Source organism: Benincasa hispida, chromosome 7, assembly GCF_027475165.1.
Source record: "Benincasa hispida cultivar pf3 chromosome 7, pf3_genome.v1.1, whole genome shotgun sequence".
In the NCBI taxonomy this organism is placed as follows: domain Eukaryota; kingdom Viridiplantae; phylum Streptophyta; class Magnoliopsida; order Cucurbitales; family Cucurbitaceae; genus Benincasa; species Benincasa hispida.
The window spans coordinates 41,906,695-41,919,535 of NC_143484.1; the positions used below are offsets into that span (position 1 = coordinate 41,906,695).

At 38.4% G+C, this 12,841-nt stretch overlaps 1 protein-coding gene across 1 annotated transcript; it reads right to left on the bottom strand.

Annotated features, from left to right (window-relative positions):
* Positions 1-654: 654 nt before the first annotated feature.
* Positions 655-11,854, bottom strand: LOC120081792 (glutathione S-transferase DHAR2). Its single transcript, XM_039036961.2, has 6 exons — positions 11,507-11,854; positions 11,324-11,414; positions 11,076-11,219; positions 1,716-1,833; positions 1,492-1,632; positions 655-928 (listed from the first exon to the last, which is right to left on the bottom strand). Exons 1-6 carry the CDS (start codon positions 11,562-11,564, stop codon positions 839-841), a joined length of 642 nt encoding a protein of 213 aa, XP_038892889.1. The 5' UTR covers positions 11,565-11,854; the 3' UTR covers positions 655-838.
* Positions 11,855-12,841: the final 987 nt, after the last annotated feature.

Sequence of the window (12,841 nt, forward strand, 5' to 3'; positions counted from 1 at the left end):
AATTCTTTCTGTTTTATTCTTATTGAGAAAAAAATCCCATTGATATATTTTAATTAAAACAAGAATTATTAGTACAATTTACCTTAACTATAGTAACATTTTGTTGTTCTATGTTTTATTGAATAATTTTAAGATCTTACCATCAAGCCATTTTTGAAATAGTGAAGTTTTTGTCATTAATTATGTAAATTTATGGTTACTTATATTACTTTATTTTTTCTTATTAATATATATATAAATATATGTTATACTTCCAGGGATGATTTTTTGCTCTGCTGTAGGAATCTACCGTTCTTTAGGTATGGACTAGAAATGAAGCAAAAGGGGAGGGGAAAAAAAAAGAAATCAATATTTAGGTACAACCCAGAGTGCATTTAATTCCATGCTTCTCTTTCATACACAAATAATAATAATAAATCGTTTAAAAGAAATTGACACATGATAATTTATATTAGACAATGGCTTAAACGACAAACAAATAAGTGCAGCACAAACAACACATCTAAGTAATTCTCAAAAGAACAAAAAAAAATCCATTACCATCACCACCCTATATTCCCACTTCATCCCAATATTCTTAATGTCCATAAATGATAAATGTTTGACCATTAAAGACTGTGTTATAACATTTAAATTTCATCAAAACTTGAAAACTAACACGAATAAAACATAGGCATTCTTAAAGATGAAGCATAGTGATATTACACTGTTCCATTGGGGCACACACGAAAAATACACTATTTATTGAGACATAGGAAGATAGCAAGCAACCACAACTACATTCTCAGGATTAAATCCCCCAATTAATTCATAACTTGGGATGAAAACATCTCTGGATTCATGCAGAATTCAATTTGCGCTCCCATCCAGCAATTACATATTTGGGGGCAGCTTTCGTCTTCACGAAAGATTCTTGAGCAAAAAGCAACTGCAAAATCCACAATCCCACCACAAAAAGTTCATTAGCCAATGCATCTATTGCATTCTTTTTCACCCCGAAACTGGTTCCCCCCACCCAATTAGGATTGAACAATTATCGATACCGATAATCTCGAACTCTAAGTAATTAGATGAACTCACATCCCCCTCATTAGGATTAAATTTGATTTGTGCATGGCAAACTAAACTATAGAATAACAAAGCTTATCCTATTGATCCTCCATCAATTAGACACACCCCATTACTGCAGGTTTGAGTTTAGTTGAGCAGAAACCTGCTTATTATAATTTTGTATTCTTGAATTTGGAACTTTGTATATGGAGCATTAGTCTTATTAATGAAAAGTTCGTTTTCGTTTCAAAAAAAAAAAGTTGAGCAGAAACCAACCTGCATAATAGGTTTCAAACTGCAGGCAATCTAAGAAGCTAGCAAAGTCTAAGCAAAGAGTGAATAAACAAAACTAATAACCAATATAAATCTGATACTGGCTTTAAAGGATGTAAATGAATTAAAAGTCACAAGTTATGTAGCGGTTGTGCGACAAAATCGTACCTCTTTGTAGGAGATTAAACTGGCTAAGTCTTTGGGGATAGACCACTTCTTAAAATGGTCAAGAGTAACATCAATATGGTACAACTTTGGTGCCAGACTCAAATCAACAGCAGTTACCTTCTCTCCAGCGACATAAGGACCCTGGCACCATGTGAAAATGCCTTAAAAGAGGATAAAATGATACACACTTTACAATAGTTGTTCCACATATTACACATACATACACGAGCCTTAAGATGATCATCGAGCGCCTTCAACTCTTCAAGGAAAGCCTGCTCTGAACCATCATTTGGGTCCTTGCTTTTCAAGAATTTTACAAAAGCACCAAATAGCTTTGATCCCCTATTAGCCAAAGGAGAGGACAATTTCTTTCAGAACAAAAGCATAATTTGTGATTTAGTTGAGGAAAGCCTTCACAATTACAATCTTGCAAATACCACATTCGGAGTACTGAATTAGGCGATACTATTGACGAGACAAATAATATAAAGAGTACAAATTCAAGCAAAACACATACATAGATCACGAGTTTATTTCAACCATCGTTATAAGTTCAATCTCAACATGGGAACATGTCCTAATCATGCAGTAAATTCTTGTTCCATGACATGGCATGTCAATAGTAGAATAAATTCACTCTTTCTTTATTGATTAAAACGTAGAGAAATAAAGAATTCGGGAAAATCAAAATAGGATTCATGATGTTAATTATTCATCCAAAACCGTTTGAATTTAGAGGTGTTTTTGGAGTGGTTTAAAAAAAAGTGCTCTTAGCAATAGTATTTTACTTACTCAGACCTCGTTTGGTAACTATTTGGTATTTTGTTTTTGTTTTTGAAGATTAAGCCTATTTCATTCACATTTCTTACAATGATTTGCATCTTTCTTAAGTACAATGGTTGAATTCTTAGCCAAATTTCGAAAACAAAAACAACTTTTAGAAAAGCTATTTTTTTTAGTTCTCAAAATTTGGTTTGTTTTTTAAACCATTAGTGAAAAGCAGATAACAAAAAAAGAAATTTGGTGGTAGTGTCCATAGGCTTAATTTTCAAAATTAAAAACAAAAACAAAAAACAAAATGGTTACCAAACGGGACCTAAGCGTTTAATAACAAATTACTTAAATGTTCGGTTTTGGGTTAAAGAGTTAGATATCTTAAATTTACCATGACTCATCAGCTTAAGCTTCCAAGCCAATCGGTGGTATAACATGGTATCAAAGCAGGAAGTTCTATGTTCGGACCCCTCTAATGTCATCCACAATTAATATTGATTTCCATATGTTGGGTTTTCAAATTTTCAAGCCCACAAGTGAAGGGAGTGTCAAAGTGTTGATATAATTAAATTTACCATAACTCATAAAATGATATAACAATTTTAATAAAAGTACTCTTTAGCTTTACACTTTAGTTCTTTCCCATCAATCACTTACAAAATCAAATGAACACCTACCATTGAGAGTGGAATGTTGACCCGACCCTATTCAAACTCGAGAATTTGGGTGTCTGTAAGCCAAAAAACACTTTACAAGTACATTTTCACAAAGCATTTTACAGTACATAAACTTTTTTTTCTCAAAACCCTTTTATGTTACTCCAAAACATGGTGATTTCAGGTGAGAGGTGTTCTCAATCCTTCAAGATTTCCTCCGTCATTAATACCAAGGTATCTTACAAAGAAGCTTTAAAAAAAAACTCTCTTTTGGCCACTAATGACCTCCCTCACACCTTTCCAACAGAAGCCACAAAAAAGGATCCTCCTCTCTCTTCATTTGAGCTAGCAACTTTTTACCCCGAAAAAGCTGAAGAGAGGTCACCTACTTCGGATCGATTAGTCCCTCCCAACCAAACAAAGCCATCCTTGCTGTAGAAAACAAAGAACAAGGCCAAACACTTTGGTACATCAAAGGTTGGTTCCAAGTTGGAAAATCAAAGTTAAAATTTGAACAGTGGAGTACTGAGGCTTTTTGCAGGGAGGTGAAGCTACCCTCTTATGGGGGTTGGATAAAGATCCATAACTTACCTATTGATCACTGGTCTTATGATACATTCAAGTTTATTGGAGATCTATCGGAGGACACGTTGAGACATCAAAGAAGACTTTGGCAAGAATGGACATGATGGCAATTTGTTTAAAGGTAAAAAAGAACAAAAATGGTTTTCTTCCAACCAACATTCATCTCCCCTCCACTTCAACATTATTGCTGAATGTTCAAATCGACCCTTTTTCCGAAGCAAGCCCTTACATAGGCTACATAGCAGCTGTTCAAGGGAAAATTCCTCAACTGCTAATCTGTCGGAGAAGAAACCAGAGATTGATCAACAATGCCCGGAGTTATCTGCTTCCAACTCAAGAATTCCCACCGGAAAATAATTCGATTTTGGTGAACAAGGTGTAAGGCCACCAATTATAAATACATATGAACGAAGGGGTAAGAAAGTAATTATAGAAGAAATGGGGGATTAATGAGAATTTTGTTAGAAAGTGGTTAGATGTGGGACCAATTGAAGGGGAGGATAACGGTTTTAAAAGGAATGTTGTGGGGGAAGGGAAGGTATCTCGGATTTGGTTAGGCAAGAATTGCTAAAGGAGGATCCAGCCCTCTGGTATGCTGGAGTTGTTTTGTCAATTTTCTGCTTTTCTATTTTCCATCTTGCTTGTAATGTTTCTTTCCTCAAGAGGTATATAAATAAAATCATCAGAGGTTCTTGGGAGATTTGTGGCTGTTGTAGGAATTTCTTTTGCAGGATTGAAGGGTTCTTACAAATTGGTATCAGAGCCGGTCAGCTCTAGGAAAGACGAGCAGGAAGAAGAAGGAGATGGACGAGAAAGTGGAAGGACACTCAAAGAGTATAGCCGAGTTATGAGAAGGGGTGAACGAAATGAAGAAAATCTTGGAGAAGATCATGGCGACCGTGCAGTACTTAGCTGAAACACGAGAAAAAGAAGGTTTGGTCCTTACAACAGGCTCTCAAAAAACAAAAACCACTAAAGGAGGAGAGGAAGGAGAGAGTTCCCAGCCTCAAGCAGCTGGAGGAACGGTTGACCGAAGTAAATACAAGAGGCTCGAGATGCCCACTTTTGCTGGAGAACATTCGGATTCTTGGATTTACAGAGCTGAGCATTTCTTCGAGATTCATGAACTAACGGATGAAGAGAAAATGAAGGTGGCGATCATTGCCTTCTCAACGGAAACGGTAAATTGGTTCAGATGGGTCCATAATCGAAGACCTATCCAGACGTGGGACGAACTGAAACACCGGATGTTCGAACGCTTCCGACCCAGCCAAAAAGGTACGCTCCTCTCCCGATTACTTCGAATCAAGCAGGAAAGAACTTATGAAGAATATCGAAAGGAGTTCGAGATGTTTGTCACGCCGATACTGGAGACAACTTGAGAAGTGTTGGAGGAGACATTCCTTAATAGACTAAAATTCGAGATTAGAGCAGAGGTAATTAGTCGACATCCGATTGGGCTAGATGCGTGCATGAAAGAGGCCCAAGCGATTAGTGATTGAAACGTTGCCCTACAAACAGTAAAAGGGGTATCGGGCTCGGCCCAAGCGACGGCCCAAAAGGAGTCATCCACCCTCGTTAACCCAAAGACAACTGGAGGTCCAACGGAGAAATAATTTCAAAAGCGCGGTATTACCAAAAAAAGGTGAAATGGTGAGGCGGGAGAGGACATTTCGAAGATTCACATAGGCAGAGGCCAAGAAAGGAAGGGAGAAGAGCTTATGTTTTCGTTGTGATGAAAGGTATCCTCCAAGGCATCAGTGCAAAACCAAACAGTCACAAGCGATGAACCTGATGATATTCCAAGAAGAAGAGGACGCAAAGGAGGAAGTGGGGGAAGAAGTGGCTGTAACAACCAAAGTCAATGCGCTGGAAGTAGCCGAGAACATCGAAATCGCTTTACGGTCAATCTTGGGCTTATCAGGGAAGGGAACGATGAAACTCAAAGGTACACTAGCAGGGCGAGAGGTCGTAATCATGATCAATTGTGGAGCCACCCACAACTTCATACATCAAAAGTTAGTCCACGAATTAAACCTTTCTCTAACGGAGACGACTAATTATGGTGTCGTGGTAGGCAACGGAGAGGCGATCAGAGGCAAGGGAATTTGTAAAGCTGTAGTGGTGGTATTACTAGAGTTAACAATCACAGAAGATTTCCTTCCATTGGAGTTAGGGAGAGTGGATGTGATTTTGGGAATGATTTGACTATGTAATATGGGTTATATAGAAGTTCACTGGCCCACGTTCACGATGACATTCACAACAGGGGATCAGCGAATCGTTCTTAAAGGAGACCCCACCTTGACAGCACAAGAAGTTTCGCTTAAGGCACTAACCCAAACATAGGAAAAGGATGATTTAGGCTTCGTGGTAGAATTGCAGCCTCTTGAACCCGAGCCCTTGGAAGAACTGATAATCAAAACAAAAAAAGAGGAAGAAACATAACTAACAAGTGACGTCCAAGAGTTATTGGAGGAATTTCAGAACATTTTTGAACCACCAACATCTCTCCAGCCCAAAAGAGCCATGGATCAATGGATAATGACTAAGGAAGGAGAAGTTCCAATTAATGTAAGACCATATCGGTATAGTTATGATCCAAAAAACAAGATAGAGACCTTGGTAAACGAGATGTTAACTGCAGGACTCATACGCCCCAGCCATAGCCCTTACTCTAGCCTTGTCCTATTAGTCAAAAAGAAAGATGGAGGATGGAGATTTAGTGTGGATTATCGGCGGCTGAATCAAATTACCATAGCTGATAAATATCCCATCCCCATGATCGAGGAACTTTTGGACGAGATCCATGGATCGATAATATTCTCCAAGCTAGATCTGAAATCCGGATATCATCAGATAAGAATACACGAACCAAATGTGGAGAAAACAGCTTTCCGAACTCACGAAGGGCATTATGAGTTCTTGGTGATGCTATTCAGGTTGACCAATGCTCCCTCAACATTCCAAGCCTTGATGAATCAAATATTTCGACCGTTCTTGAGAAAGTGCGTACTGGTTTTTTTAATGATACTCTCGTCTATAGTTCTGATGAAGACACTCACATTAAACATTTGGGAACGGTGATGAATGTTTTGCAAGATAATCACCTACATGCCAACTAGAAGAAATGCCAATTTGGGCAAAGAAGGATCCAATACTTAGGCCGTTGGATCTCAGCGGAAGGGGTAAAAGCCGATGGGGAGAAAATCCGAGCAATGCTGCAGTGGCCTACTCCGAGGAATCTCACTAATTAAGGGGATTTTTGGGGCTGACTGGTTACTACCGAAGATTTTTCAAAAGTTATGGGAATATGGCAACACCCTTAACAAAATTATTACAGAAAGATTCCTTCAAATGGACTGGCGCAACCACGGACGCATTCGAGGAGCTGAAAACAGCAATGGTGACATTACCCGTATTAGCCTTACCATTCACCATCGAGACAGATGCTTCAGGTTTGGGCTTGGGAGTTGTGCTGATGCAGGAGAATAGACCCATAGCCTACTTTAGTCAAGCGTTATGAGTGCGAGCACAAGGGAAATCCATATATGAAGGGGAATTGATGGTTGTGGTCCTATCGATTCAAAAATGGAGACCTTATTTGGACGCAAATTCACGGTGTACTCGAATCAAAAGGCACTCAAGTTCTTGGTAGAACAGAGGGAAATACAACCACAATATCAAAGATGGTTGACTAAGCTACTAGGCTATGATTTCAAGATCATATATCAACCGAGGCTGAACAATAAAGCAGTCGACGCCCTCTCTCGCATGCCAGCCACGGTGGAATTGACCACCCTAGTTGTCCCCTCGCTACTCATTGCTCAAGTTGTGCAACAGGAAGTGGAAATGGATGAAGAGCTAAAAAAGTCCAAAAACAGCTAGAAAAAGACCCATCGAGTATTAAGAAGTTTTCCTTATCACAAGGAATCTTGTTTTACAAGAGGAGATTAGTCATATCTAAAGCCTTTACTTATATACCAACCTTATTATCCACATTCCATGACTCGGTAATGGGAGGACACTCAGGTTTCTTGCACATGTATAAGCGTTTGTCAGGAGAATTATACTGGAAGAGCATGAAGGAAGATGTCAAGAGGTACGTGTCGGAATGCTTGGTATGCCAAAAATATAAAACAGAGTCCCTTAGTTCCAGCAGGGTTGTTGCAACCATTACCCATTCTGGATAGGGTGTGGGAAGATATTACCATGGATTTCATAAAGGGATTACCTAAATCTCAAGGGAAAGATATGCTGATTGTAGTTGTCGACAGGCTAACCAAGTCTAGTCACTTCATCCCTATAAGCCACCTGTTCACAACAAAAAGCATAGCTGAAGTATTCATTTGGGAGGTAGTTCACCACCACTAGTTTCCTCGATCAATTGTATTGGATAGAGACAAGATTTTCATTAGTAGTTTTTGGGTTGAAATATGCAGAGTACACAATGTGGCATTAAAAAGGAGTACAGCTTTTCACCCTCAAACAGACGGGCAGATGGAGCGAGTTAACCGTTGTCTAGAAACATACCTCAGATGTTTTTGCAATGAGCAACCCAAACAATGGTACCATTCTATCCCTTGGGCCGAATATTGGTACAACACTACTTTCCATTCTTCAATTAATATGACCCCGTATACGGCAGTCTTTGGGAGACCTGTTCCACCTCTAATCTTTTATGGTGACCGGAAAAAAACCAATGACCCCTTGGAACAACAATTGATTGAGAGAGATAAAGCCCTAGTAGCCTTGAAAGAACATTTACATTTAACCCAAGAAAGGATGAAGAGGTATGCAGATCAACATAGGAGAGAAATACAGTATGATGTGGGAGATTTAGTATTCCTCAAACTCAGACCATACAGACAATGAACATTAGCTAGACGACGATGTGAGAAATTTGTTCCGAGGTTCTTTGGTCCATACCGAGTATTAGAAAGAGTAGGAATAGTGGCTTATCGATTGGAACTACCAGAAGGGGCGAAAATCCATACTGTTTTTCATGTTTCACAACTAAAAAAATGCATTGGGCAATGGGTGCAAGTACAAACTCAGTCACTTGACCTTTCGAATGATTTCGAGCTGCAGATGATACCAAGAAATTCTACGATGGAATACTGAAATGATGAGGGAAGAATGGTTAATAAAATGGAATAACTACCCGGAGAGTGAGGCCACATGGGAAAGCATGAAAGGAATGAAGCAACAATATCCTCAATTACACCTTGAGGACAAGGTGACTGAAAAAAGGGGGTATTGTAAGACCACCAATTATAAATACATATAAACGAAGGGGTAAGAAAGTAATTATAGAAGAAATGGGGGATTAATGAGAATTTTGTTAGAAAGTGGTTAGATGTGGGGACCAATTGAAAGGGGGGATAACAGTTTTAAAAGGAATGTTGTGGGGGAAGGGAGGGTACCTCGGATTTGGTTAGGCAAGAATTGCTAAGGGAGGATCCAGCCCTCTGATATGCTAGAGTTGTTTTGTCAATTTTCTGCTTTTCTATTTTCCATCTTGCTTGTAATGTTTCTTTCCTCAAGAGGTATATAAATAAAATTATCAGAGTGAGGCTCTCTTCTTGGGAGATTTGTGGCTGTTGCAGGAATTTCTTTTGCAGGATTGAAGGGTTCTTACACAAGGACACTCACACAACCCCTCCATTTGAAAGTTGTACAAATCAATAGAAAATCCCAGTCCCATTAGTCAAATTATATTTCCAAAAAGACTCATTTTCGTCTGCAACTAACCCAGGTTTTCAGACCATCCAAACTGCTTTATCATCCCAAAAAACTACCAATCAGCCTCCTTCTTTGCCTGATTTTCCGCCCAAGGAGACTCCCAAAAATTATGACATTTCCCATCCATCCTTATCTATTTTCCCTGACAGCTCTTCATAAATTCTATTTCTTTTGGTCCCATCATTCCTTTCTCCCACACAACCTCCCTTACACACACAATCTCTTCCTTCCTCTTTTACAGAACTTTCCTCTTTCCCCAGCCTTTTCTGCACCTTTGACAAACCCGAAGCATTTTGCAACCATACAACCAACTAAAGATAAATTTCACCCTGGAGTTCAGCATTCTGCAGCCATTGTGGCTTTGCCTTTTGATGCTGATACAGAAAATGACCTTTCCAGCCCCATTCCTACTCCGCCAGACTCTCCTTATTCATCTTCCATTTATGAGCCTCCTGAAGCACAATGGTATGATTTCATCCCTCCTCCAATAGATAAGCCTTCAATCCAGGACCTCATTTAATTGCATTGGCTCCTTGGTTCAGAGACAGGGAACTATGTATTATGGCTATCCCCAAAAAGAAAAAGAACAACAAGCATTTGGTGTAGCAAAAGAAATCCGGAACTCGAAATGCTCGATCTCTTATGAGAAAAAAGCTACATCGTTGCTTAGAGAGGGGTCAATATCAGCTTGATCCCTTGCAAGCTCGGTGCTCTCCCTTCATCAAATGGTTGTTTTCTCCAACTCGGTTTCAACCAGACGTGGTTATTGTTTTGATTGCTTATAGAGTCATCTGTGGTGCATTTCGATTGCTTTTTTCTTCTCATATTAGGTTGTATATGATTGATGTTCTTTGAATTGTTGTTTTGTTTGGGTTTGCCCTTTTGTTTGTAATCAAAGATTGGGGGGGATCTTGCATTGTCAATCCAGGTTACATCTTTCTGTTTTCTCTCCTTTTTGTTGTCCCCCTCCCCGTTGGTTTTTGTTGTATCTATATCTTTTACTTATCTTTTACTTGGTGTTCCCTTTGGTACATCTTGTATCTCTTTATGGGGCTTTTCTGCTATATATCTTTGGATCAATTCCCCATTTTTATTTATAATTTGCCCCTCTGCTAGAGGTAACAAGCTCATGCTACCGAGCTCAGCCTCATTTTGGTAATGGATATCCAGATCTTGAACATATCTAATGCCTTAATGTAATACAATCATGCCCTCCCAATAAAAAACACTTAAGTGCCTCTGAAATGAAGACTATTGTTTTGAATAATTGGATGAAAGAAACAATTGGATCAAAAGAGACCAGGTGGTGATAAGGAAATGCTTTCGAGTTTGGTGTTTTGGCACACGTTTCCTCCATGGTTTCCCACGTGATTTTTTACATATTCTCTTTCAATCCTTGGAATCCTCTGTAAATAATGTTTCTATCAATGAAATTCTAGTTTTGAAAAACCAACTACCCAACAGTGACTCCATAGGAAAAGAAAAGAAACATGGTTTCCACAAATCACAAGACAAATTCAACTTCACTACAACAAGACGGGACCAGACAGAAAGGTAAAACTAGAAGGCAGTGAGACATAAGAAAAATGGACACATCAAACAAACACAAACACAAAGTAACAATCATCCTGCCCCACAGGAATTATCACAACTCAACAAACAAAAACTTCAAATATGAACAGTTGAAAACAGTTGTCAACATAAAAGCACAGAAAACAGCAAACACAACACACAGAAGGCATAAACTTCATACATTAAAACATCCTCAGACATGGAACAAATGATCAAATCAGAAAAGGGTTAAAGATAAACAAAAAGGCTTACACAGAAGAAAATTCAGGAGGAGTAACAAGAGAAGGCTCTGGATACTTCTCCTCAAGAATCCCCACGATGACATCAGAATCAGGAACCCATTTGTCATCAAACTTCGCCAGCGGAACCTTCCCTTCTGGGCTCACTTCCAATAACCTGCCAAAATCATCAACAATTCACACACAACCACATTTGCTTAACACCCTCTTTCTCCAGCTGCAATCCAAATGGCAAATACAAGCCAAATTTCGAGATATTACCAACTGGGTTTGTCGGACAGATTGACGAGAAGCAATTTATAAGGAACTTTCTTCGCCTCCAAAGTTAAGATAACCCTCTGGCAGAAAGGGCCTGCAAGAGAAGAAAACAAACCCTCAAACGCAAAATTGCAAAAAAATGAAACAAATTTCTAAAGATGAGAGGGAGGAGAAAGAAGAACATACAGTCCCCAAGCACATCAGGTGCACCAGTGGCAGCCTTGACCGCAAGTTCGAGAACCATTTTCGTTATCAGAATATTTAAATCTGGGAATTGCTGAAGAAGAAATTTGGACGTGAATGGCGATTAAGCGAATATGGGTATATATTGAAGTTCTGTGCCCTCTTTACGGGTGGGGGAAAATTTCCAGCAATTACCCATTTGATAATGATAATCATTTTTTGCGTTGATCATGCCTTAAAAATTTTCAAATGAAAAAAATGAAATTAAAAAGAAAGTTTCTTTGATTATTGATCATGACCATTGAATATGAACCACGTATGCCCACGTTTTGAAGTGTATTGTCACAGAGTGTCTAAAGTGTCGATTCCCTCACTCTTCTAAATTAAAATAAATAGTGTCATTAAATAAAAGTTGAAAAGAAAAAAACGTGGGCAATTTTGAACCAATTTGCAAACATAGGAATAAAGTCAAAGATACAAATGAACTCTTTATGTGAGTTGGGAAAAAAAAAAGCAAATAATATTTTAATTTTATTATTATTATTGCTAAAGTGAGCTTACTGTTATTGACATGATATTCTTCCCTCAGGTTAGAGGTTCAATTTCTCATCCTCTACTAAAAAAAAAAACCTTATTATTATAATTATTATCGCCATCATCATCAATAGGTTTTGTTGATGTCCAAATTTGAACAGAGGAAATGTACCCAATTTATTTGAAGGGGAGAAGAAAGTGGCACCTACACATCGCTATGTATGGCATGTTTACATCAGAGATTAAAATAATGTGGAAGCTAGGGAGTTTGAGTGTAAGATTCAAAGTTACTTCATATATAGCTATAATGTTGTATTTATAGAAGTGGTTGACCTAGGTTGCTTTTGTTGGAGTTAGCAAGCAATTTGCGGAAGAATTCAGGATCATTAAGCACTCTAATTCATCAATTTTAGCATCAAACTAAGCATGTTAATAGAATATCAAGAGGGTTTCAAAATAACTCACTTTTGAAGACTTCAATCTACGAAATCAGCTGCAATCTCCTCAGCGACAAGGTGTAGACCACCAATAGATCTTCCCTGCTATTCCTTTGGACCTTAGATTGAGTTGTGGGACTCAAAATGAGTAGAATTTGCAGGGACTTTGGAGAGGAGAAAATCACTAGTTTTCTCTTAAGTTGAAGAACATTTTCGTCTACTAAAATTTCAGGATTTGTATGGCTTCCTCTCAGCTCAAAAATTCTGAGCTTTTGTTATGTCTCATCATACAATCCTGATTGCCCACAAATAGGACAGCTACTACTTGATTTTAATGTGGAATGGTGACTCAATTGGAAAGCATAAA

Excerpts from the sequence above, each read along its gene's own strand:
- LOC120081792 (XM_039036961.2), bottom strand. The coding sequence starts at position 11,564 with ATGGTTCTCGAACTTGCGGTCAAGGCTGCCACTGGTGCACCTGATGTG. Across the intron at positions 11,415-11,506 it reads ACCTGATGTGCTTGGGGACT|GCCCTTTCTGCCAGAGGGTT; the intron begins GTATGTTCTTCT and ends CTTCTCTTGCAG. Across the intron at positions 929-1,491 it reads GTTTAATCTCCTACAAAGAG|TTGCTTTTTGCTCAAGAATC; the intron begins GTACGATTTTGT and ends TGGATTTTGCAG.